This window comes from Pinus tabuliformis, chromosome J (genome assembly GCF_031772625.1).
Source record: "Pinus tabuliformis cultivar Carrire ecotype Pingquan chromosome J, CPIR1, whole genome shotgun sequence".
In the NCBI taxonomy this organism is placed as follows: Eukaryota; Viridiplantae; Streptophyta; class Pinopsida; order Pinales; family Pinaceae; genus Pinus; species Pinus tabuliformis.
In genome coordinates this window covers 960849067-960874121 of record NC_142295.1, presented here as the reverse complement: position 1 = coordinate 960874121, position 25055 = coordinate 960849067, and the positions used below count along the sequence as shown (strand labels likewise).

The window sequence follows — 25055 nt, the reverse complement described above, 5'->3', positions numbered from 1 at the left end:
TATAGAGTGTTTTCTCTCCGTCGACCTCAAAAACCCTTATATAGAGTGTTTTCTCTCCGTCGACATCATTGCCCTTTGCCTTCGAAGCATTTTTGCACAGTTAAATCCTTTGTCCAAAATCCTCGGGGTTTCGCATTCGTGTCTGATATTGGGCGAGTTTCTGGCATATTTTGGATCCATCGATTTCATTCGAGCCCTCCCTCTGTGCACTATCTGGTATTGGGATGGCTGGAACTCAGGAGGATCCTGTTCTTACACGGGCAGTAGATGACGATTCGAGAGAGAACGAGGATGATGCCGGAAAGGAAGAGGACACTGGAGCTCAGGTTGCACCCATTGTTAAGCTTGAGGAGGTTACTGTCACCACGGGCGAAGAAGAGGAGGATGTCCTTCTTGACATGTAAATTTCTTAATCCATGGCTATTTCATGATTTTGTTTTCTCAGTTGAAAGTTGTTTTCATGGCCTCTTCGGTGGCCCTTTTCTTGTGCACATAAATGGGACCTTGACTATAAGGAAGATGCATTTGGGCAGTTATTTACTTCTAATTTTTCTCCTTTTTAGTAAGATCTGTTTTTATCGGGTTCTCGATGTTTTGTTCGCCTGTTGATGATGATCGGATTTGTCATTTCAATGGGGTGCTGAAGAAACTCTATGGTAGATGCATTTAGCGGGCTATGGTTTGTTTTATCGGGTAATTAGGGTTTTGCTTTTCTGTGTATTTTGTGAGTTTCTTGTTGTTTTGATGTCCCATTGATATTTTGATCAGCATTTTTTGATCTCATTATGGTCTGTAATAATTGTTTTCCTATGTTGATAGGCTGCCGATGAAGATTTTTTCGGGGATGCATTTGATGGTTTATTTGTTATCATTGGGGGTTTTGTATTTTGACGAGTCTTTTTATATTTTGTTGAACTATAGGCCATCCTTTTTTCAATGTCTTTGAAGAATCTATGATGGTTTCTCTGTTATTCTGGTTTAGTGGGGGGTGTGATGGTCATTTGTTATTGTTAAGCATACGGGGTTTCGTATTTTTTGGTTTTTGGATTAGCCATTGAATACTGAATTGGGCCTATTTGATAATCTGTCTTTTGGTTATTGGCATTAGGGTGATTTGTCTTTTTATGTTGTGAGGTGGTATGATTCAGGCATATGTCTGTTTAATTTACATCCTGTCAGGCTTTTATTTTCTTGGTTGATGAATCCTTTGTATTATGCTTTGTACTACGTCGGGATCTTTTGTGCAAGTATTATTTAGTCATTCACAAGGACATGGTAGACTGTGGAAGTGTTTTGAGATTTAAAGCTTTATTTAAATTTGGTGAGAATGGTCATCGCAACAATTACACATGGAAGGGGAAATGTTCACATTCCTGCAGTTCACCGCATGCAGTTATCTAAATCAGACAAGGGAGAGTCATTGCTATAAACGAACCAGTTGTTTGGTTAATCTAAAAGATGGCAATTGCAAAAGTATAGAGCATAGCAGAGAGACTAAATCTTGATGGTTTTGATCCCATTTCCTTTGCATTTTTTATGCAATTTGTGGTAGATGAGCTTGGTGAGGAAGGTGTGTTATGAAGTTGTTCTAATAGGAAGTCAGTTTCGGTATTTAATGTGTTTGAGAGTACAATGTATGTGTCATAAGTTCAGTTGTTTCCTGCATAACCAGCAGTTCCAGGTTGGTCTGCATTGTGTTTTGTTGAAGTGATTGACAGTGTCAAGTTGTGGAGCATGTTATTAGATCCATGGATTGGAACTTACTAGCTAAGCTACTCTGATCAAAATCATTGTTAGGTAACATTTGATCTCAAAGGCAACCATCATCCATTCGATTACGCTATTATTCAGATATCAAAAGCTAATTAAATACATCTTATAAATGGAGAGCTTAAGATAACAATAACATAGTTAATGTCCTGACATTTGATTGAGTGTAACTAAAACAATATCTTTGAGTTTATATCAACATGACTGTTTTTGAGAGTACAACTAAAAGTGACACAACTTGAACATAAAAAACTCTCATTTATGACACATACAGGTACCATTTAGCCAGGAATTGTTTCACTTTAGTCCAAGCAATGTAACTAGGATGCAATGCTTATTGGGGAACCAATTTCTAGTTTGATTTCTTTGTTTGCAAACATGCAGAAGGCTAGCACATTTAGTTACCTGGATGCAAAGGCATATAAACAGTATCTCTTGTCTGTTCTCATAGTTCCTGTTCTACTCCTCCATTACAGCGGTATTTTGTACAATCATATAGGTTTTACATGCCCACCACTTTCATTTAAATGAAGATATTTGTTATTACTTATTAGTAATTCCCATAGCATCATTTAATTTTTATTATCTCATCACCGACTATTGGAAATAGGTTTAAACTTTACTATATTTTATCCATATCAAAATGACGTATTCTCAAAATTCTGTCAGTGATGGAAAAGGGATACAAGCCACCCGTGATGTTCTTCTGATCCTCTTTTTAAACATGTTTTATATTCTATTTTTTATTGTATGTTACTGGAAATAGGCTCCAAATTCTACCATTACAAAAATTTAATTAGGAAAGTGGAGGTCAACAAGAAGAACAAGCGGTCTCTATAATGTCTTCATGGTTTGCATATGTGCCAATAAGGTCTGGTCGAAGCCATCCAAAGATCTCAGAACTTTGTTTATATTTCTTTTGGAGTTTTGGTTGCCTATTCACAGATTGGTATTTTGTGCAAGAAGTTGTTTTACCTGCGTGCATGTTGGAGGGTCGATCCTTTATCTAAGAGAGGGTGGGTAAGCCATTTGAAGTTTTGTATCTCAATTTTCTTGCTAGTCGATATGCAAGTTCTTTAACTTTCCTTTTAAGCTATTTACAAATTGAGGCATTTGGTTTTCTGGGAAAGGATGAGGTTGTTTTGATTATGCCCAAGCACAAAGACTGAAATTGTGGGGATAGGGGAGCCCTAATTTTACTGTAAATTTGTCCTTTTGTTATTCATGTTGCCAGGAGACAGGGGAGTTCCTAACATTGCTGCAGAACTGCGGAGTATAGTTGGAAACTTGCAAATACGAGCACATTTTTTCCATGCTGTAGAATTTAAAGTTTATAGAAGCAATGAAGGTCCAGACAAATGAGTCTATACTTGATGGAATTATTTATTTTTCACTTTACAAATGCTGGAACGGAGTTGCAAGACAATGAGTCACATCTTTTTGCCAACATGGCTAAGGTGTTAAACAAAACAAATGCCATGTAGATGGTTTGAGACAGAGAAGCAAAGACAGGGTTTCTTACAAAATGTCTATTACCTTTATCTGTGGTTGAGCAATAAATTTCTGTTGCTGAGACAAGAAATCATGACAGCAGACAACTTAGAAACAATGGAATGACAAGACTTCAAAGATGGTGTACAGTTACCCAGTAATGTAGACAAACCAATTCACAGTTGCTCGATAGTTTAAATTATACTCTAGTTCATGTCCATGCAATTCTATAATGCCTGCATTCTCATCAAGGCACACAGAGATTAGACTAATGGTTCTTATAGATGCAACCAACTGTAACTCAGAAAAGTGGTTGTATTTCATTTGAAGAGTTCCCTAGGACACTAGGCCAGCCAATACTGAATAGAGTGGTCTAAGTGGGTGGTGCACATCCTCCAAGCTACACTGGAATGTGGCTACTTAAAATGAAAAGCCAACTTTTTGGACCCTGGGGTCTGGATCTCATTATTTCAAAATAATAATGATGTTTGACCACAACTCAATTGGGTACAGATATGTAAAGTGTGAGGGATGTTGGAGTCAAAGCCAGATTTGGAATGAACTTCAGAAGGATCTCTAAGAAGAGTTATTTTCATGTGTAAATGTTAAAATAATCACATGGTGGGAAAGGCAAGGTAATATTACAGAAATAATTTTGCATGAATCCTTCTTTGGGTGATTCATGTTTGTGGAAACCATCCAGTCAAAATACAGGTTAGCTTGAAATACATTCCAAAGAGGACAAGCCCTAAACTGTTTTGGACTGATTTCCCTTCTCCTGATCCCCGCAAGTACAAGTTCATATAGACAGAGAAGGCAAAGCATTAGCATGCGGTGTAGATCATACTTGGACTTTATAGGTAATTGGTGAATCATACTTTGAACCTCAAGTAAGGCAATAGAGTATGGCCATCAACAAAATTCCCATGGAGAGGAAATTCAAATGGTCAAACACTTAATGTCCATCGCTATTGTTCATGTGGCCAGAACTCACTTGGTCCTGGCTCAGTAATATGTTGTTCCATCCTCTCATCACATCTATCATCATTCATAGAATGTGATAAACAGTGAAATAGCAAAGGCTGTAGATGTCCTCCAAGGCCTGATATGCTTGAGAGTCGAGAGCTCCTACGTTGTGTCACTTGGAATATAAGAAACAATGATTAGTAGAGGCAGAGACAACACAACATATGATCACCAATTCTAAAGTCAAGACTAAGGCCCAATCCTTCTTCTTGTAGAGTAGATAATAAGTGCAACTATGCAAATGATTCTGTTCTGTGAGTAAAGGTATAATATGAAAATACCTTATTTTAGCAGTGTGGACCTGTTACTCATGATTTCCTTGGGACAAAGTGGTGTCTTAAAGATACATTTGGGTAAGAGTTGCTAGGCATTTGTTTTCACTGAATGGTTATGCATCACTTGATGTCATTACAACTTCATTGTAGTATTTCCTCATTAATACTGTAATCATCACCATGCTTGACATATAAAAGGCTACTAGCTGCCTACCTACTACAAGGTTATCGATCTGAACACTAGGATGGGGTCTCAACATGGAGATGGGAGACAAGATGATGCTAATTAACTCCTTAGGATTTCTTATGATAGTATGAAATCAGTATGCCTTGATGGAGCTAGAAGACTTGGCTAACAGACTTGGTATGAGTCATGGAGACGATTTAGATTGCAAACATTTAGATATACTGAGACAGTCTTTACAAGAAATGTTATCAGCAATGTCCAATACATGGAAGGATTCTTTACCTCATGGATATTGTGGGCTACTTTGAGACAGCAAATGCATCCTCAGATTTGGCTGCTGTAGATACATGCAGGTCTGCACTCTTGGAAGAATTTTCGGGCATGGTACAATGTATTAAAGCCAATGATTTCAGGGTCATTGAGGTAGAAAATTATAACAGTGAGGTTGCTTGGTCTGATCCACTGTGGGTGATTGAAGTGACAGATGCAAAGGAGGAGTCCTAATTCTGCCTTTGTTAGCATCCTTCATGGTAATGAACAGAACAGAGGTTACATTGTAAAGTTTGAGTCACAGGTGACTATGTATATATATTGGGGTCTTGTTTGTCAAAAGGAGGGTGGGCAGCTGACAGAGTCTTTCTGTAGGTGACTATATTCAGGGGTATTATTGATGAGATTGAGAAAGCCCATAGTGATGTGTTTAATATCCTTCTCCTGTTGTTAGATGATGAAAGGCTAAGACATCAAATATCAGGTACCAATACATTTTGTTGACACTTCTAAACACACAAGATTCTAATTAGGTAGTTTATGAATTACTGAAAAGGCAAGTGATGAAGGTTGCATGACAGACTTTTCGTATCAAGACGAGGAGTATATAATACGTCAGTATCGCATCGGATTAATCATATAGTTCAGCTACAGCTGAAGCGTGTACAAGATAGCCTAAAACAAAACAAAAAAAATCAATTTTAAACTCACTCAGGATGCCTTTACCTTGCTTGGAAACTTGGCTTTGATCCCAACTTTGGTGCAAGGCCAGTGAGGAGGGTGATACAGCAGATGGTTGAGAATGAACTTGTGTTAGGTTTCCTTAGAGGAGAAACATGCATAGCCCATGCATCTGAATATGCCAACTCTGGCACCAAGTACACAGAGGGTCTCGCCATATGTGGAGGTATTTCCTGTAATATGTCACTTGTGAATGATTGCAACTTGATCTGGGCGCTCCCTTATATGGTTGAGTACAAAATTTCAGATGAAGGTGCAGTTATGAAAAAATAGCTCAAGGGGATAAGGAAATTGATGATAAACACTTAAACATATATGTGCGCGTGTGTGTGACATGCTAGAGTGAAATGTTAATTGGACAGGTTGACCTTACATGGTATGGGGTTAATGTTGTCATAAGGAGGGTTGACCTGTGAAGTTTATTGGAGCTGGCAGTGGGCTGATTTTGCAGGGCTACATACCCACACATGTAGGATATGGGGTATTTTGTGTAGGATACATGCTGCCCTTACATTTAGGGGGGTTACTTGCACATTGAAACAGACCCTTCAGGATGATGCTTTGCAGTGTTGAAAATATCGGTATCTGCAAAATATTGGCGAGGGTCCTGAAAACATCTTTTTGGCAATATTGGCGAAAATGTTGGCAGACATAAAAAATGCATAAAATATTCATTTTTTTTTTCAGGTTTTTAAACATATAAAGCAATAACAACATGAAATAAACACATTGGCACATAAATATGAAGAAAGTAATATTTTGGTCTTCTGTCAACTGTTTTTGTTGACTTTCTATGATGTTTTGAACAGGCTGTTGATCATTTCTGGACTTTATGGGGATGTATGGGATGAGCATTCTTTTGTTATTAAATAGTTGATGATTTGTATTCTTACATGTTTGATGTTATTATTGAGCTTTTTTGTGGGATCCTTTTCAGTAATGTTAAGGAATATCTCCTGTGTTTTTAATAGGTCGTTGGTAATTTATCTTTGAATGCATTTGATATGGTGGGATATTGCGGACGTTACTTCTAATGGATGTCATGGGCTCTTAAAATGATCCTAATGCAATTTCATTGTTTATTAATATTCCCATTCTTTTTTATATGTTTGACCCTGCAGGAAGGCGAAGCTGTACAGGTTTGACAAGGATGGGAATCAATGGAAGGAGCGTGGTGTAGGAACAGTAAAGTTTCTTAAGCACAAAGATACTACAAAGGTTCGGATGGTCATGAGGCAATCCAAGACATTGAAAATATGTGCAAACCATTTAAGTATGTAAATTTGTTTGTTTGTTTTTTTTTTTTGTAATTTCCCCCCTGAGATTGTAATAGCTTATCTTACGTCCAAGTTTTAAGAGGCTTTCTATGCCGAGAATTTGTGTTGATCCTTATTATCTGGGTTATGTTTTTTTTTTTTTTTTTTGCCTTGCAGTTCATTCCCCAATGTCACTTCAGGAGCACACAGGTAGTGATAAAACTTGGGTCTGGCATGCAACTGATTTCTCAGATGGGGAACTGAAGGAAGAACTCTTCTGCATTCGTCTTGGCTCTGTAGACAGTGAGCACTGTTCTTAGACTCTTCTAATCCTTGTTATGATCTTTTCTTTCTGTCTTGTATTTTTCTTTGATAAAATCAATGTTTGAGTACCTATATTCTTGGATCATTTCATTGAAGGGTTGATTTTGCATATGTTCTTAGGATGCTTTTGTGCAGATTATAGTGGGTTGGTAAGGGATCCCCCTCCCCAAACACCCTATCAGCATAGTTAAGACTTGAGTTTAGGGTGGCTTTAATTATCTCTGGTAATTGCAAATGATACGGAGGATTGTGCATAACCCACCCCCTTTTTGATTCCAATAAGCAGAGGTGGTCACTATGGTAATCCGATTTCAATTTGTAGTTAGAAAATGGGGTCACAACTTTCCATATTTTTTGTTTTGTTTTGTCTTTTTACATCAAACAATAGTATATTTATTAGAACCATAGTCAACTAAACAAATAGGAAACAATTTATTTGACAGGTGGAAGAAGTGATAGGCTTAGAGAAATTGAATTGTAGGCCATGCTTCTTGACAAATTGATGAACAGATGTCTCCTTACTTGAGATTTAGGTTGGCACCATGGCACCATCCTGTCCATCATTATACACTAATCTTGTCATTATCTTCTTCACTGTGAATGACTGGCCTGTTCCCTACAAATAGATCTGGGCATAGAGGAGCCAATCCAAGAACAGTAATCTCTAGCACAAGACAATATTAATGATCTAAATACCTAATCCTGAAGCTTGAGTTTGATTTTTCTCTACTGGTTCTGAATCTTTGATTGAGAATCTCCCACTCATCATTATCAAACCTTCTCCTTCATCATTGGCATCAGCTGCATTGCTGAGGTACTTTGGTTGGTTGTCATTGGACTTGAGAGCTTGAAGTTTCAAATGATTATAGTAACAGACAGCCAGAAAAGCCAGTCCACACCCACTCAAGTTTATGACTGTAACCTTTTCATTTATTACAGACAAAGATTATGTTATGAGCAGCCAGTCCTTGACAAGACCAGCAACATTCATAGTCAAGGCTGAAGTCTTTCCTATCAGAAGAAACACTGCAAGATTAAGAGCCAAGGCACAAGTAGAAATGTCATGTAATCCAAATCAAAGGAAGAGACCCTGATTATCAGAAATGGGTATTCTACTAAGGCCCAGGGGGTGCTGAGAAAAACAAGGCAACAAGGAGCAACAAAGATGTGATGGGATTCAACTTAATCCCTTTTGATGTTCGTGGAATTTGTATGAGAACCAATTGGGTAGTCTCACATGCAATTGCACTTAACTGGGGAATCACCTCCCATGCATTCATCTTGGCCTCCCCATAAGCTGAAATAGTAACTCCAATGGATATGGCCAACATATTGGCCTCGGGCTCACCTTTATAAGCTTCTTTCTTTAGGGAAACCACAATCAAATACACAGCAATGGGAATTAGAGCTTTCAGCATTTGAAATAATGATACTGAGAGGAAAACATAGGCAGAATTTGAAAACCAGAGACCCAAAGAATACACTTATCAATACTATGGGTTCAACGAGCTTGAAGACTCTTACAATAGCAACAGCCAGTGTTGAGTAGAAGCCCATGTGAATCATGGTGGGACTGATCACACTAAAGTTGTCAAGCAATGGCAACTCCAATGGATATGGCTAACATATTGGCCATGGCCTCGCCTTTAGAAGATTCTTTCTTCAGGGGGACTGCAATCGAATGCATATCAAATGGGCACAAGAGCTTTCAACATTTGAAATATCGATACTTTGAGAGACATGCACCAAGGGCTGCATCATTTAGGATTTGTACTCAGTTTAGGTGTCATATTCAAGGGGAAGTTGTTATGCTTTCCACCACTTCATAGATTGTTAGAGTGATGAAACAAAAGAGGCTCCCTCTTGAGGCTAGATTATGTCATTCATATCAGCTGTGTTGTTGATGTCCTAGCTCAGCCAGGTCTTGCCAAAACTCTGTTGAGGTTCAAAATTTATTATAAACTGAAATGTCTTCACAAGAATTGACCTCATAAAATGCCATAATCACAAGATATGCCATACATGGTTGTGATTATGGCTCGCAAGACCCTTAGACTTTGAGCAATGAGGCTCGCAACATCACTTATGATTATGCACTGTACAATTCTGTGACCAGCTGAATGTCAAGCAATTGAACCGCGATTTAAATCCTATTTTGTCAGCAATAAGTACTATACTTTGTCTTTATTTAGTGTAGAGAACCAAGCACTTATTCTGCTCATCTATAGAAGGGACAATGGTTGTTTGCCTATGAGGTATAAGGAAATCCTATCAGGAATACCCTAGGTGCCCTTCCTTCGGTACATCTGGTAGTTAGCTAAAAGTGGTTTTTCATGACTCCAGTTCTATTTTCAGTGGGCGGCTTGGCACCATTTTTAGAAAGGAGGTGCAAAGGAGCTGCCTAACTTAATTTGGGTGATTTTAAAATTCCTCTTTGTTAAATTTGGAAAACTTGAAGTTTGGGAAATGTTTATTTTGTATTTTTGACAAAGTTGACCCCGTTGATTAGTTTGCAACTTTACATGTGAGATGGAACTTTATTATTGAACAAGAAAGCTGATTTGGAATTCTTATTTGTTGAGACAAATTAGTTAGTAATGGAATTCTAGCTGATTGCATGAGTTTTTGTTTACTTATGAAGAGATCAAGCCACTTATTGCAATGGTTTAGTGGAAGCCATATTTATGGTTGTTATCGGGCAATTTTGCAGCATTTTCCTCACTTCAGCCACTCAACAACAGTTAGATTTTTCATGAATAGGCCACCCACCTTTGGGAATTTGGGGAGCTATAAGAGAACACTGAATGGCATTATTTTCTAGAGTTTTCTCAGTGAGCAGTCAACGTTCTCTTCCATCCTTCCTTTCTCTCATTGCTGCCTACATCTCTGTGCAGTGCATACTATTGCAATCATTCTCATATTTTATCTCCATGATGCAAACAATCTTTTGACTAATACACTGATGGAGTTTGACCATGCAGTTTCTTTACAGCTCTCCAAATTCGATGGTTGAACAGTGTTGTATGTTGCAGTAGTGTGAATGACCTAAGTGCCTGTACTTTGAAGATTTTTTATCACTTAAAAGTGCACAACCATCTTTTCTTCTTTCATACTTGGTGGTCGTGGACTGGGATTTTGCATATTATTTGATCTTATAAGTTTCTTGTGTCCTTGGATGCTTACACATATATCAATGAAAACTACTTTCTGTGCTGATCACTCATATTGACCAAGCATATGCTTCCAAGTGCTGAAAGTGCATGAACACGAGGGACACCCTCCTGACTGGAGAAATGACAGTCCAAACAGAGGAGTAATTAGCTGTGACCTTAGGCTAATTAGTAATTTCTCATAGCTGTTTCTTAGTTTTGCACAAATCAGATCAGAGAGAGAACACTTCCCAATACATAGTATTAAAAATTATAAGATGAAGTTTGAATTTAACAAAGTCAAAGGATGAACCGAAGTCTTGGATAGCTAACGCAGATCTGACACCTTCATGAGATAGAAATCAGAATGCATGGACAGAGACTACTAGGAGCTTTCCAGAATATTTCCAATCTAGCTGATGCATGGACGAGCACAAATTCTCTTCAACAAGAGAATGTGCAAGTTAATTAATCTTCAGTAAGTTGACTACATGTGGATGAGATATAGTGAATTATCTACAAGTTGAAAGGTTCTTTAGCAAATGTATGCTAAAAACATGTGGATCTGGATTAGCTTAATCTCCAAGCTAGGTTACAACTGAATGTACATCATGGGGGGTAAACATGCAAGGGTCACTTGATTGTCAACAGCCATATACAAGGAAATCATATCACCCACCTGAGAATCGGGCAAACTGAAAATCACTGATATGTCGATGTTGCGTAAGGAGAACACATATTGCCCTATTTCCAGCTAGAGGCCCCATTATAGTCAAGGTTTGCATTTTCAAGACTACAGGGATTACAATTTTCATTCACAATAAAATTTGTCCCATTTTCTTACCAGAATATGCATCGAGAAGAGAGGCTGAACCGGTGCCCCTTATTCCATGCCTAATCATCAAGCCCAAAATAACACATGCTTTTCTTGGTGGAAAACATCACTTGTGGATGACAATTTAGCAGAAGCATGAAAAACCATTTGAATGGGATTATCGTGCACCCAGATAACTAAAAAACAAATAAGTCTATCAAGGATTGTGCAGACGGAACTTGGAAGTAGTCGGAAAAATCCTTGTTAGGACTCGAAAGGCCCCAAACATCTAAAAAGGTTGTGAAGGCTTTAGGGAACAAAGCATGATGCTACAATTCCAACACCAGAAGTCAATAAAACGTTTTTTTCTCTTTTACAATGTCATGAAGATTGTAACCTCGAATACTAGAAGAGGTAAGCTAGAAAATAAGGGTAGAGCTCTATAAAAAGAAGCTAATATTTGACAAGCCTGACATTGTGTTTGTCTAATAAACAAAGTTGTCAAGTGAAGCAATTGAAATGGTATATTTGAAAAAACACAAAAGATAGAAGAAAACAATGGGCAGAGTATATGGCTTTCTGATATGGTGGGATCAATACAAATTTTGTACAAGTATATGTAGGGAGATTATGGGTAAGCTAAGACTTCTCCTCGAGCATTGGAACTTGTAATTTTATGTAACCAATGTCTATGGAACTAATTTAGCTGTTTCAAAACCTATCTATTGGAAACTCTTGTAATAAGAAATGAAGAACTATTGCAATCACCCTGTAGAGGCTTTAATAACACCTGGTATTCTGGTTAGTGATTTTATTGGACCTCATGTGCATATCCTACATGCACAGGATGGACTATTCATATGTTACAGGGTATTATTCTTATTATTTAGGGTGCACATCTTCAGGTGCTCAAGAACGATTACTAGAACAGTCAGTTAATTCTGCAATTTAAAGGATGAAAAAGGAGGTTATAGGAGTCTAGTTTTGGTTCTCATCCACAATGTCACACTAGTCTGCCTGGGCATGGTTCTCATGGTTTAATAGTGACTTGAGGAGTCATAATACCATAGATCACTAAAGACGAACAGCTAAGGTAGCGCAAGGACAATAGCCATCTTTACACATTAATTAACAGGTTTACATTAATTATCCTAGGGGGTTTTAATACTTCCAAATGCTTAAAAAACAGTTAGCAGAGCATTCACATTACACATTCCAGCAATCTTTTCTATAAACCAACCAAATGCAGTCAGGAGAGCCCTCCTTTTAAACTATACAACCTTATTGTTAGTATGATCAACCTTATTTTAATATATAGTGTGACAAACTGTATGTGAGAGGCAGGTGGAAAACTTTTCTCGCAATTGACTAAGCGACGTCCTACGAGCCAGACTTGAGACGGAAACCCTCGTCAGAAGTATATGCTTGGCTCTTTTCCAAACAAATAAAGAGTCAATGAGGTTTTGTGTAATCACTTCTGGTATCGTATTGGGTTATTGTTAGAAGCGATAATTGGATTCGGATTCTCATCGAGTGAGTTGTTCTGCTTTCTCAATTTGAGAGGGTTTGTTTGGAGGGAAAAACGAAAGAGGACATACAAGAATAGTGAGGGGAAAGATGCAGAGGAAGAGGATTGAGAACATTGCCAGCAGGAAGGTTACATTTTCCAAACGTAGGTGGATTGCTGAAGAAAGCTTACGAGCTCTCGGTGCTCTGCACTGCAGAAGTTGAACTTGTGATTTTCTCCCCAGCAGGAAAGCTCTATGAACTGTTTTTTAGTGCAAATCCTACTATTTTGATTCTAATAATCATGGCTATGCAAACCTCATGAGATTCTTACTAATAACCCCGGTGGTGCAAGCCCTAGTAAGCTCGATGTTGAAAAACTTAGTGTAAAACCTCCAAATCGCTGGTTTTGTTGTAGTGCTTATTGGAGAGTATATAAAAAATTTCACACCTTTTTATGAGATATGGGAGGAAAACATGTTAAAGATTTTTAATAAATATAAAATTTCCAAAATGATGCTAGTTACGTGTGATTCTTTTTTCATTGTTTGTGATTATGAAAAATGAAACTCAATGTTTTTTCATTAGTGCACACATATTTCATTATATAATTGCATATAGAAAAATCATTCCAGAGCCGATAACAATAAAAGTGAAGAATTTATGGTCCAACGTTATATTTAAGGGAGATGTTTAAGGATGACGTTTGAATTTTGTTTTTCATTTTAAGACATTTGGAGCAAATATTAGGAAGGACTTTGAGAAAGGATTGTCCTTGATTTTCGAAAATGGAGTTGTTCCTTTCCAGCCATATGCCCCAAGTGACCATCAAAGGGAGAGCTCATATGTTTTTTGGATGTTTTCTTTATAGCCATTTTTTTACACATATCCATAGAGTCCCCATGCCATTGATGTGAATTACTTGTTTGGTTTTTTTTAACCAAAATTTTTAACCAAACAAGAAAAATTAAAAAAATACCTCAAGATCAAAGACTGAAACAAAGACCTATTGACATACCTTTTAAAGTATGGAAAGAACTTGTAAAATCATATGAGAAGTTGGATGCACAAAGAAAAGCCGGCAATGAGAGCATTCAGGTATTGAATTTTTCATTAAACATTATTTAGAATGTATTAATACTTATAAGTATCTTAGACATGTATTTGTGTGAAAATAAATTGAATTGGTTTATGTTTAAGGACAAGGCATCCAAGGCGAGGTTAACCAAGACAAAAGTCACTCATCGTAGTGGCCAGAAAGGTTTAAAAGCACTGATAACAACCTTTGTAAGTATATTAAACATGTGATATTTTTTTAATAAATTTTGTACTAGAAGAAAGTCATTGTTATCTAATTTCTCCCTATTTACTGATTGATAGGAACTAAAATATGGAAGACCTCCAAATCATTTGGAAAAGGAGGTGCTGCAGCAAAAGAGATGGGTTGAATTTGTTGTTTGGATGGACTCTATGGTATGTAATCTTAGTTGGATTTCCAATATACTTTTAAACCATATTTTCATTTTATTTTTTAGTACTATTAGATATTATATCTTACCTCATTTTATGGTTAACATTGTATAACAAAAACATGCGTTGTGTTATGTAATTAATACTAACATGTAATATTGATTTTTTTTGTCAGAATGCTATAGGTAATGATTGCCAAGACGATGATCCAAATTATGTTCAACATATATGAGGAGATGTTACACTAAAAAATGTCACCATGACTATTTACAGTTAGTATGGCTCTATCAACAGTCATGCTATCCTCTTAGGCAAGTCTTATACCTCCGCTCTCCATGTCAAACTCCAAAAAAGAGAGAAAGTCTTTATAAATGTATTTATCTCTGGGTATGCAGGTTCTCTCAAACTTACCTGCGGGGACGCACCCAATGTTCACAAAAGCTGCGTCTTTGGACGCTCTGTATGTAAAGGGGCAGGTGCGTCCCCCTGTAAAGGTTAAAATGCGCAAGTTTCATCTTTAAAAAGTTACTTGTGGTCATTTCTAGAGCATTCTAGAAGGTTGTTCGACGTGTATTGAGCGCCTCCAGATGGTTCATGCACCCCTACCAAAGAGGAACTTATCCCATCAATAAGGGAGCTATCCCATCCAAAGAGGGGATTATCCCATTGATGGTGGACCTGATTAAACTCCTCTTGAGCACTATAAATACAGGCATTGGGTCAGAAGGAGGAGAGGTTGAAAGCTAAACATTTCTAAGGGTAGATGCTGCAGGAATTAGGACTCCCATTTAGAAGCTTGTGAGGAGAGATTGCCATCTTTACTTGTTCTATTTGGAAGTGGGTGAGCTTTGTCAAAGTAAAGGAGAACTTTTGATGGACCCTGGGAGGGACTTGCACAACACCAAGGCTCAGGTTGTAATTGTTCCTTTTGTTTCCTATTAATGCAAATGAGTCCATTCTTCTCAATAACTTGTTGTTTATGAGTTGTTTCATATACTCCTTGGTCTATATGTTAAATATGTTTTATCTTATGAGATTATCAAGTGCTATTTAATCGTTTGATTGTTAGTGGATACAAGTTTCGAAGTGAAGGAGGAGCTCATCTGGATCGGCGAGGCTGGACTACTACAACAGCGTTGGACTACAGGTAGGATCTAAACACTTGATTTCTTGTATAGTAAATGCATGTTTAGAGAAGGATTGCTCTTGTTTGTCTTGTTTGTCACTAGAGAGTCTTAGGCTCCTAGGGAGGTTGATTTGTGTCCGCACTATCGATTCTTTCCGCCTGACAAATTGGCGACCATACTGGGGACTCCATTGACGTGAAAGTCTTTTCCTTTGTATGAACTTTGCTCTGAGAAAATTGGTTTATTTTTCTGGTTTTTGGCTCTGTGACTTTGTCTTTGGGTGGGTTAGCTTAGGGTTAGATTCATTTTGGTTTTTCTTGAATTTTCCAGTAGGACGCACCCTCTGAGTATTGCACAGTGCGTCCCTGGACGCACTGTCGCTGTGTGCACAGAGCGGGCCCGCACCTGTCTTAACGGGTTTCCTGCGTCCCCTGCTAAAATTTAAGAAAATTCCATTTTTTGCATTTTTTTCTCTTAGATTTTGCTTTTTACTTTGTTTTTACTGCCCAGATCCATCAGTTTACTGTCAAAAATCTTCACCTAAGCTTGTTTCATTGGCATTCCTGCTCTAAGCTTTCATCAATTGGGTGTTTTGAGTCTCTTTCTTGAGAAATTCTTGATTTGTTTTCCTTTGGTCATTACTTAGAGGTTTCTCTCAGTCTTTTCACATTTTTGCATCTTTTTGCTTCTGTTTTTGCAAAAAAATTTCCCCCTCATTCGCCGGGGGGGGGGCCTAAATTGTGTATGAGTGTTAATCGCCTTTGAGTGTTTTTATGTTTTGATCTTTGGAACTCTCACCCAATTTTCTCGACTTGCACTTGATTGGTTCTTAGATTACATTAGAATCGTCTTGTGTTTGAGAATTCTCTTGCATAGATCACATTTGCATAATTAGAATTCTCATTTTCAGAAAATTAATGAAAAATGTGCATAGGTTACATTTGCATACTTTTCAAGTGAATTGTGCATAGATTACAATTGCATAGTTTACATTCTGAAAATCAATCGTAGATTTAGATCAGTTTTCTTTGATTTGAATTTACACAAAAATAACAATAAAAAAAAAGGTTTTGAAATTGATTTGCATTAGTTTTTCTTGATGAAATTAGTGCATTAGAGAATTAGTTATATTTTCTCTTAGTGATCAATTTTTTGCATTGTTGGAAGTGAATGGAAACTCTCTCCTTACTTTAGTTAGGATTCATCGAATTGAAAAGATTACATTATCATATTCGATTGCATTCAGTTGAGTCGGGTCATAACACCATTGGTTTCGTATCCATTTACCCATTTGAGTAATAACAGCCTTAATAACACAACGCTTAATTAAAATTCATCTAGTAATTTTTACATTTCTAGGGCTCTGAAACAACAACATAGCTTAGGCTAGTGTCTTGGAGTAGGAGAGTAATTAACTCTCCAAGACAGCAAAACCAAACAAGTAGCTCATCTTGTGGTAGGATAAATCCAACTGTTACATTTATGCTCTGGGAAAGCTCCTCTTAAAGGAGAAGCACGAGACCGTGTCCGAACCAGTGAGGGGATCAATCCTCCTTCATTGGGAAAGACGCCAGATACGCACGTACTACAAATGGTAAACCTCGGATTATTGTCGAGGAGCCTGGGGTCACTTGTCGGTAAACCTTGGATTATTGTCAAGGAGCCGGCAAGGGGATTGAGCTTGTTACTCTGCCCTTGCATGCTATCGGGTCGTAGACTGTTCCCCCAGGTGTATTTGTTGCTGTTGGTAACCTTAGTGACCATTATCTTTAGGATTCTACCCAAGGTGACGGTGGAGGGAAGATCCCACTGTACCTGGAGCAGACGTCGGCTAGACTCACTTGGATTTTCTGGGGGGTTCACTTCACTCGAGACGGTTAAAGTGGAGGAACTTGGTCCAGTCTATTCATTAAGCAGGTTGCCGGGGTAACTGTTCCACCCGCCACTTTTGTACTGAATTCGGCGATGTTGGATTTCATCACCAACTAGTGTTTTCGGTCCGGAAAGTTACTATTTGTGTGTGGTTTGACTCCTAGATTTGATAGTGCGTGTTAATTTGTTTGTTTTTACTTTTAGAGACCATAGGTGTGAATTGTGAATTTTAATTGTTAGGTGTGAATTGTGAATTGTTAATTTTAGTTTTAAATTGTTAATAAAATTCACTGAAGTTGAATATAATGGCAAATGTTCCGGAATTTACCAACCTAGGAACCCCTCCTAATGGGAATCCTAGTACTTTTCCTTACTTTGGAAATGTTGGTCCTCCTTATATGGCTACTTTGTCATTACCTGGATTTACAATAGGATTACCGATATGGTTATTTTCAACTTCGTTGGCCCAAAGTACTCCAATTGTTCCACCTCAACCGGATGCTTCACCTCAACAGAGTTCACCATCTCAACATCACCAACCTTCTGTTGACCCTTTACCTTCTTCGCCTAATTTTTCTTCCTCCATTTCTTCCTCTTCGTTTGGTAAAAGCCTTGATGCTAGTAACCAGGAGGCTAAGAAGAAGAAGAAAGGGAAGAAGAAGAAGAAGAAGAAGAAGCAAGATAAGAAAGAAGTCAACCAACCAACCATGGCTGTAAGTGTTAGTTGTGTTGAGGAAAAGTCCGACATGCATCGTAAACCCAAATACCCTTGCAGGCTTTGTAAGGGTGACCACTTCCTTGTCAATTGTCCTGGTATTCCAAAGGTCTTGGGAGCATGGTCAGAAAAATCTCATCAACTTTCCGTTGATCCATCAACCAGTGATAGTCAGGTTCCTGGGAAAAAGGGTAACGTTAGGTTTCCTTGTAAGTTATGCAAAGGGAGTCATCAAACTCACATTTGCCCTCACATGGATGAAGCCTCAAAATTGTTGGAAAACCTCACTGTTCCACAGCGAGAATTTCCAACTGGTTACCGTAAACTTTCTCCCAACCTACCGTCAACTGACGAAGTGATTGATCTAAATTCAAGTACAATTGATCACACTCTTCCATTGGAGAGTGAAACTCATGTCACTCAGGTTGATGATCCATTAGTTGATCAAGTGGTCGATTCAATTTCACATTCGGTCGATCCCACTTTCCATTTAGAGAGTGAACTTCATACCGCTGAGGTTCTTCTTGTTACATCAGATTCTTCTACGCCAGGGGGCATTTCACCTATTTCTACAGAACCCCCTCCAAGTACTGAGGTCTTTTCCTTTGATTGGAATAGACTGACAGAACCTCGTCTTCCTTCCTCCTTCCCTTTCCAAATCATTGTCAAGGCTGGTGGTAGGGACATACATCGTACTCAGGTAGATGAAGGTGCTTCTGTTAGTATTTTATCCTCAACTGTTTGGAAAGCTTTGGGTTCCCCTCAGCTTGCGCCTATTACGCAGAATCTGAAAGCTTTTAACAGAACCATTAGTGAACCTTTAGGGATCCTTCCGAAGTTTTCTATTACCTTGGAAGGTAAAACTGTCTGTATTGATCTTATGGTAGTTTGAGGTCCCTTGGATTTCAATTTACTCCTTGGGCGAGACTATGTTTATGCAATGAAAGCTGTCGTATCGACACTCTTTCGTGTGATGTCTTTCCCTCACAATGGCAGTATTGTGACTGTAGACCAGCTTTCGTTCCCTAGTCTTGTTTCAACTACCAATAATATGACACCCCTAAATGTTCCTGATTCTAAAGTGGTATCTACCCTGCCACGGGTTAATTATGTGGCAACCGGTCCCATGTTTTCAGTTACCGATGTAAGTGAGCCTCTCACTGTTGATTTAGATCCAGTAATTGACATGGAGAACTCTATGGGATTACTTGAACACGATGTTCTTATCCCTTTTGAGTCCCTTGACATGTGTTCCTTCCAGAGAACTATTCTTCCTTCTGATGAAGACTTTTTGGAAGCCATGATCAAGGTGTGTCCATTGACATGTCTTTCTTCCAGTTGGAAGCCATGATCAGGAGTTGTGAGGATAGTTTCTTCTAGTCTCAACCTCGTTAAAAAATGAAACTGGAAGTTATGAGCATAGTTCCTTGTCTTGTGTCAAGCTCATTAAAAAATGAAACAAGGAGTTGCGAGGATAGTTTGTTCCTGTCTCAACCTCGTTAAAAAATGAAACTGGATGCTGCGAGGAAAGTTCCTTTTCCTGTGCCAACCTCGTTAAAAAATGAAATAGGTATCCCAGAGGATAGTTCTTTTTACTGAGTCAACCTCGTTAAAAAATGAATCAGGAACGAGGATAGTTTTTTCCTGTCTCAACCTCGTTAAAAAATGAAACAGGCTAGTATGAGGATAGTTCTTTTACTGAGTCAACCTCATTAAAAAATGAATCAGCTAGATTTTAGGATATGTAGGTAGATTTTAGAAAGTAGGATTTTGTGAGGAAAGTTCCTTTTACTGTGTCAACCTCATTAAAAAATGAATCAGTGTGTACGAGGAAAGTTCCTTTTACTGTGTCGACCTCGTTAAAAAATGAATCAGTGAGTAAGAGGACAGTTCTTTTCTTGTGTCAACCTCGTTAAAAAATGAAACAACTCCCTTTTCAAGTTAAATATTGAAAGTAAACCTTCATTCCATCCATCTGGTTGAATGCCATGAAGCCTGGGGGGCATGTACCTTGATTTGCGTCATTATGCTGGGGGCATGCGAACTTCTTGAGCATAGTTCCTTATCTTGTGTCAAGCTCGTTAAAAAATGAAACAAGGATAGGTTAGATAGGTAGATTTTAGAGAGTAGTCACGAGCAAAGTTCCTTGTCTTGTGTCAAGCTCGTTAAAAAATGAATCAAGGATTTTAAGAGCATAGTTCCTTGTCTTGTGTCAAGCTCGTTAAAAAATGAATCAAGGTTTTTAGAGTAGAGGTTATGGTTAGGTAGATTGTAGAGAGTAGTTATGAGCATAGTTCCTTATCTTGTGTCAAGCTCGTTTAAAAATGAAACAAGGGTTTTGAGGATAGTTCTTTTCCTGTGTCAACCTCACTAAAAAATGAAACAACTCCCACAAGTCTTTCCAAGATCTTGAAAGTAAAGCTTCATTCCATCCACCTCATTGAATGCAATGAAGCTTGGGGGGCATGTACCTCGTTTTGCGTCATTATGCTGGGGGCATGTGAACTTATAACAAGCATAGTTTTTCGTTTCAAGCTTGCGTAAACATGAAACCGAATCCGAGCATAGTTCTTTTCCTGTGTCAAGCTCGTTAAAAAAATGAAACAAATCCTCCTCTAATTAAGTCGAGAGTTTGACTAGATCTCATAAATGTTAAGTTGTATATTTAGGTTAGTTATTTCAGTTATTTCATAATTTTCTTACAGTTTTAGGTTGAGTCTTTCAAATGATCTCGTAACTGAACCTTCATTTCATCCAGCTGGTTAAAAGAAATGAAGCTGGGGGGCATGCACTCTAACAGTTACGCTTAGGGGGCATCAAGCACAGTTTTCTCTCTGTTTCAAGCTTGTGTAAAAATGAAACTACTTTGAAGCATAGTTTTTCTTCGTTTCAAGCTTTTGTAAAAATGAAACCTATCTCGAGTCAATTTCAGTTATTTTCAAGACTCGTTAAACTCATGAAAATCCCGAGATTATTTTGCCATCTTTCATTCTCGTAAAACAAATGAAAATGCCGAGTTATTTCCGTCTTTTCCTGCTCGTAAATTAAATTGAAAGTCGGCCATATGAGTACATTTTTATCATTTTTTCGAACTCATTAAAACTTACGAAAAAGTGAAAACCATGAGTACATTTTTATCATTTTTTCGAACTCGTTAAAACTTACGAAAAAAGTGAAACCTTAGAGTCATCTTTAAGCCCTTTTCTGACTCCTAAAACATGAAAATATTGCCAAGTTTTTTCTTTTTAAGCTCGTTAAAACGGAACTAAAAAGACGGTCCACTTATAGCCCTTTTCTGACCGTAAAAACAGGAAAAGATTGCCGGGTTTTTGTCATTTCAAACTCGATACTGGAAATAAAACGACGTGTCCTTGATCGCTTTTTACTTTTCAGGTCAGTGGCACTAATTATGAAAGTACTCCTTGGTCGCAAGATCAAGCGGTTCCCCCAGGTATTATTTTATACTTTGTCGGGCTTGAGGGACACAAATTTACGAAAAAGTTCAACTTGGAGTCTTCTTAAGTTTTTCAGACTCTCTAAAATTGAAAAACGCCGAGTTTCTCCTATACTGGGCTCGTTAAACATTTCACAGTAAAGGACCTGTTCAATTACAAACAGGAACGAACCACTCCTTCCTAGGGTTCGAATCAAAACTAGGTTGGACTCATCCGAAGGATGAGCTTATAATCAAGCATATGTTATCCTCCTCAAGCTTGTTAAAAATAAAGAGGTACTTGCCAGAAATGGTGGGGGAAAAGAGAGAAGAATGAGCCTGTTTGTTACCTTTTGTCTCAGAAGAAACTTTATTACCACTCTTGAACACGACACTTTTCATTCACCTGGGTTGGGAAATCCTTTACCTCACAGTTGATCAAGCCACTTTGAAAGTCTTCAACCGGGTTCCGGGGATTAACTTTGAGTCGTTTATCACCAAGCCATCTGTTGTGTCGTTATGTGTTCAAGAGGTCTGCAAACAAAACTTTCATCTGCAAAATACTTATCATCCATTTGACCATCCCTGAGTCAGTCCTTACAGCAACATTTCTTCAACTTGAACAATGATTTCGTGTTGCGGGCTTGCTTGCAATGAGTCGCTTTCTATCGACATCAGCACATTATCTAGCGAGATGACTTAGAAATCGTCAGTACCTTGAAGTCTGCATGCATCAATGGCAAGTTTCTCGCCTTTGACGTCAGTTTACATCATTGACTTTCGATCGAAGGATTCCGTGAAATGTTCGACATCAACTCATTCATTCACATCTCATGGATTGTACTGGGTACTTTGAGAACCATTGACATTACTGGTGGTCTCTCTCACGCTTGTTAACAGTTTACATCATCGACTGGTAATCAAGTGGTTTCTACCATGTTTGACATCAACTCATTTATTCGCATGGCTAGAATCGTACCAATTCGGGAAGTAGAAATGAAGACCCTGGATCTAGTTTCCACCATCCAGGCTGCGAGGAGTTTTGTATTCATTATCTAAGTAGACTAATCATAAACAGATGGCTGCGCCCATACTGTGTCTACAAAAGTCTATGATTATGATGTACTGCAAGATCATTCCTGTATCAGAGCAGTTAGTCTGTTAGTTAAAGTTTTAATCTGAGTATGGGAATGCCTACCTCAGTGATGATATAATCTTATACATGTATTTTGTGTTGAAAATTGCAGGTTCTGACCAGGCTCTCTGCGAGATAATCCTTGAAATGATAAAGCGCTTCACCCTTCCTAGATAATACAAAACCCTAATCTATTACAGGCTTCGCACTTTAGGGGGCAATCTGTTACACTAAAAAATGTCACCATGACTATTTACAGTTAGTATGGCTCTATCAACAGTCATGCTATCCTCTTAGGCAAGTCTTATACCTCCGCTCTCCATGTCAAACTCCAAAAAAGAGAGAAAGTCTTTATAAATGTATTTATCTCTGGGTACGCAGGTTCTCTCAAACTTACCTGCGGAGACGCACCCAATGTTCACAAAAGCTGCGTCTTTGGACGCTCTGTATGTAAAGGGGAAGGTGCGTTCCCCTGTAAAGGTTAAAATGCGCAAGTTTCATCTTTAAAAAGTTACTTGTGGTCATTTCTAGAGCATTCTAGAAGGTTGTTCGACGTGTATTGAGCGCCTCCAGATGGTTCATGCACCCCTACCAAAGAGGAACTTATCCCATCAATAAGGGAGCTATCCCATCCAAAGAGGGGATTATCCCATTGATGGTGGACCTGATTAACCTCCTCTTGAGCACTATAAATACAGGCATTGGGTCAGAAGGAGGAGAGGTTGAAAGCTAAACATTTCTAAGGGTAGATGCTGCAGGAATCAGGACTCCCATTTAGAAGCTTGTGAGGAGAGATTGCCATCTTTACTTGTTCTATTTGGAAGTGGGTGAGCTTTGTCAAAGTAAAGGAGAACTTTTGATGGACCCTGGGAGGGACTTGCACAACACCAAGGCTCAGGTTGTAATTGTTCCTTTTGTTTCCTATTAATGCAAATGAGTCCATTCTTCTCAATAACTTGTTGTTTATGAGTTGTTTCATATACTCCTTGGTCTATATGTTAAATATGTTTTATCTTATGAGATTATCAAGTGCTATTTAATCGTTTGATTGTTAGTGGATACAAGTTTCGAAGTGAAGGAGGAGCTCATCTGGATCGGCGAGGCTGGACTACTACAACAGCGTTGGACTACAGGTAGGATCTAAACACTTGATTTCTTGTATAGTAAATGCATGTTTAGAGAAGGATTGCTCTTGTTTGTCTTGTTTGTCACTAGAGAGTCTTAGGCTCCTAGGGAGGTTGATTTGTGTCCGCACTATCGACTCTTTCCGCCTGACAGGAGATGATGAGGATGAGGATGAGGATGATGGTGGTGAAGGAGGAGATGATGATGATAGTTGCGGTGTTGGTGATGATGTGGATCAGAGTAATGAGGATGGTCAAGATGATCATGAGGATGATCTTGGTGGTGGTAGCTAGGCATGCACATGCATTGTTTTTTATGAAGAAATTATTGTGTAGAATGACATTGTTATGTTTAGATGGGTGTTGTGAATTTACCCTATATCAATGAGACATTTTGATTTTGTAATCATACGATGAGTTTGATTTATGTATGTTGTTAATTTATTGTAGAATAACGATATTCATGAAATATTTTGATTTGTTAATCATATTTGAATTTTACTTGTTTTGATTAAAAATAATACTGATTTTATTAGTATTATGTTGCTATTTTATACATGTTTTGAAAATTGTTAATGACACATTGTTATTTTTTTGGATGGATGTTGTCAATTTCTCTTAAATTTCTTTACAAATGATTTTGAATTGTGATATCTGCTTTAATGATATTTAGAAACTATCATATATTTCACTATGAATCTATAAAGGGGGTCATATATGTAAAGAAAAATATACTCTATATAAGAAGTCAAATGCGGATGTAACCATGGATGCAAAATTGAAAGTAAAATTGGATGTTAAACTAGGAATTAATACAAAATGCAAACAATTGACATACAAAGTGTTTTAAATTAGAAGTGAAAAATTGTGCAATAGTTGACACAAAGAAGGGAACAAAACATGGCATACAAAAGGATATCAAATTGGGCAAAAACAAGGACACATAAATGGGCACCAAATTAGATGCAAAAAAAGACAACAACTAGATGTAAAATAAGATGCAAAGTTGAGCGTTAAAAAGAAGCAAAAAAACGTTACAAATTAATATGCCAAATGATGATGCAAATAATGGTGTAAATTTGGGATGCAAACTTGGGTGCAAAAAAGGAAAAAAAAAAAGATGTAAGAAAAGACATAAAACAAGATGCAAAATGGGGCTGAAAGAAGGTGAAACCAATGATGCCATATTGGATGTAAAAAATGATTCCTAATCACATGCAAATTTAGGCTCGAACTCAGACACAAAATTATATGCAAATGTGGACACAAAATGAGGCAAAAAAAGATGCAAATTTGGATGGTGAAAACGATGTAAAACTAGACACCAAAAAAATGCAAAATTGGATGAAAAAGTGGGTGTAAATAATGGT

At 37.8% G+C, this 25055-nt stretch overlaps 1 protein-coding gene across 5 annotated transcripts; it reads left to right on the top strand.

The window, feature by feature from the left end:
• LOC149230015 (ran-binding protein 1 homolog c-like) lies at positions 1 to 24193 on the top strand. 5 transcript variants are annotated; one of them, XM_089378815.1, is made up of 7 exons: positions 3 to 400; positions 6882 to 7033; positions 7194 to 7319; positions 14010 to 14096; positions 14190 to 14282; positions 14455 to 14517; positions 23851 to 24193. In XM_089378815.1, the coding sequence occupies exons 1-4, from the start codon at positions 225 to 227 to the stop codon at positions 14057 to 14059; spliced, it is 504 nt and encodes a 167-aa protein (XP_089234941.1). In that variant the 5' UTR covers positions 3 to 224; the 3' UTR covers positions 14060 to 14096; positions 14190 to 14282; positions 14455 to 14517; positions 23851 to 24193. The 5 variants fall into 5 exon arrangements, with proteins under 5 accessions (XP_089234940.1, XP_089234939.1, XP_089234942.1 ...); XM_089378817.1 differs by having other exon boundaries at positions 4 to 400; positions 7227 to 7319; XM_089378814.1 differs by lacking the exon at positions 14010 to 14096 and having other exon boundaries at positions 1 to 400; positions 23857 to 24193.
• The last annotated feature ends 862 nt before the right edge of the window (positions 24194 to 25055 follow it).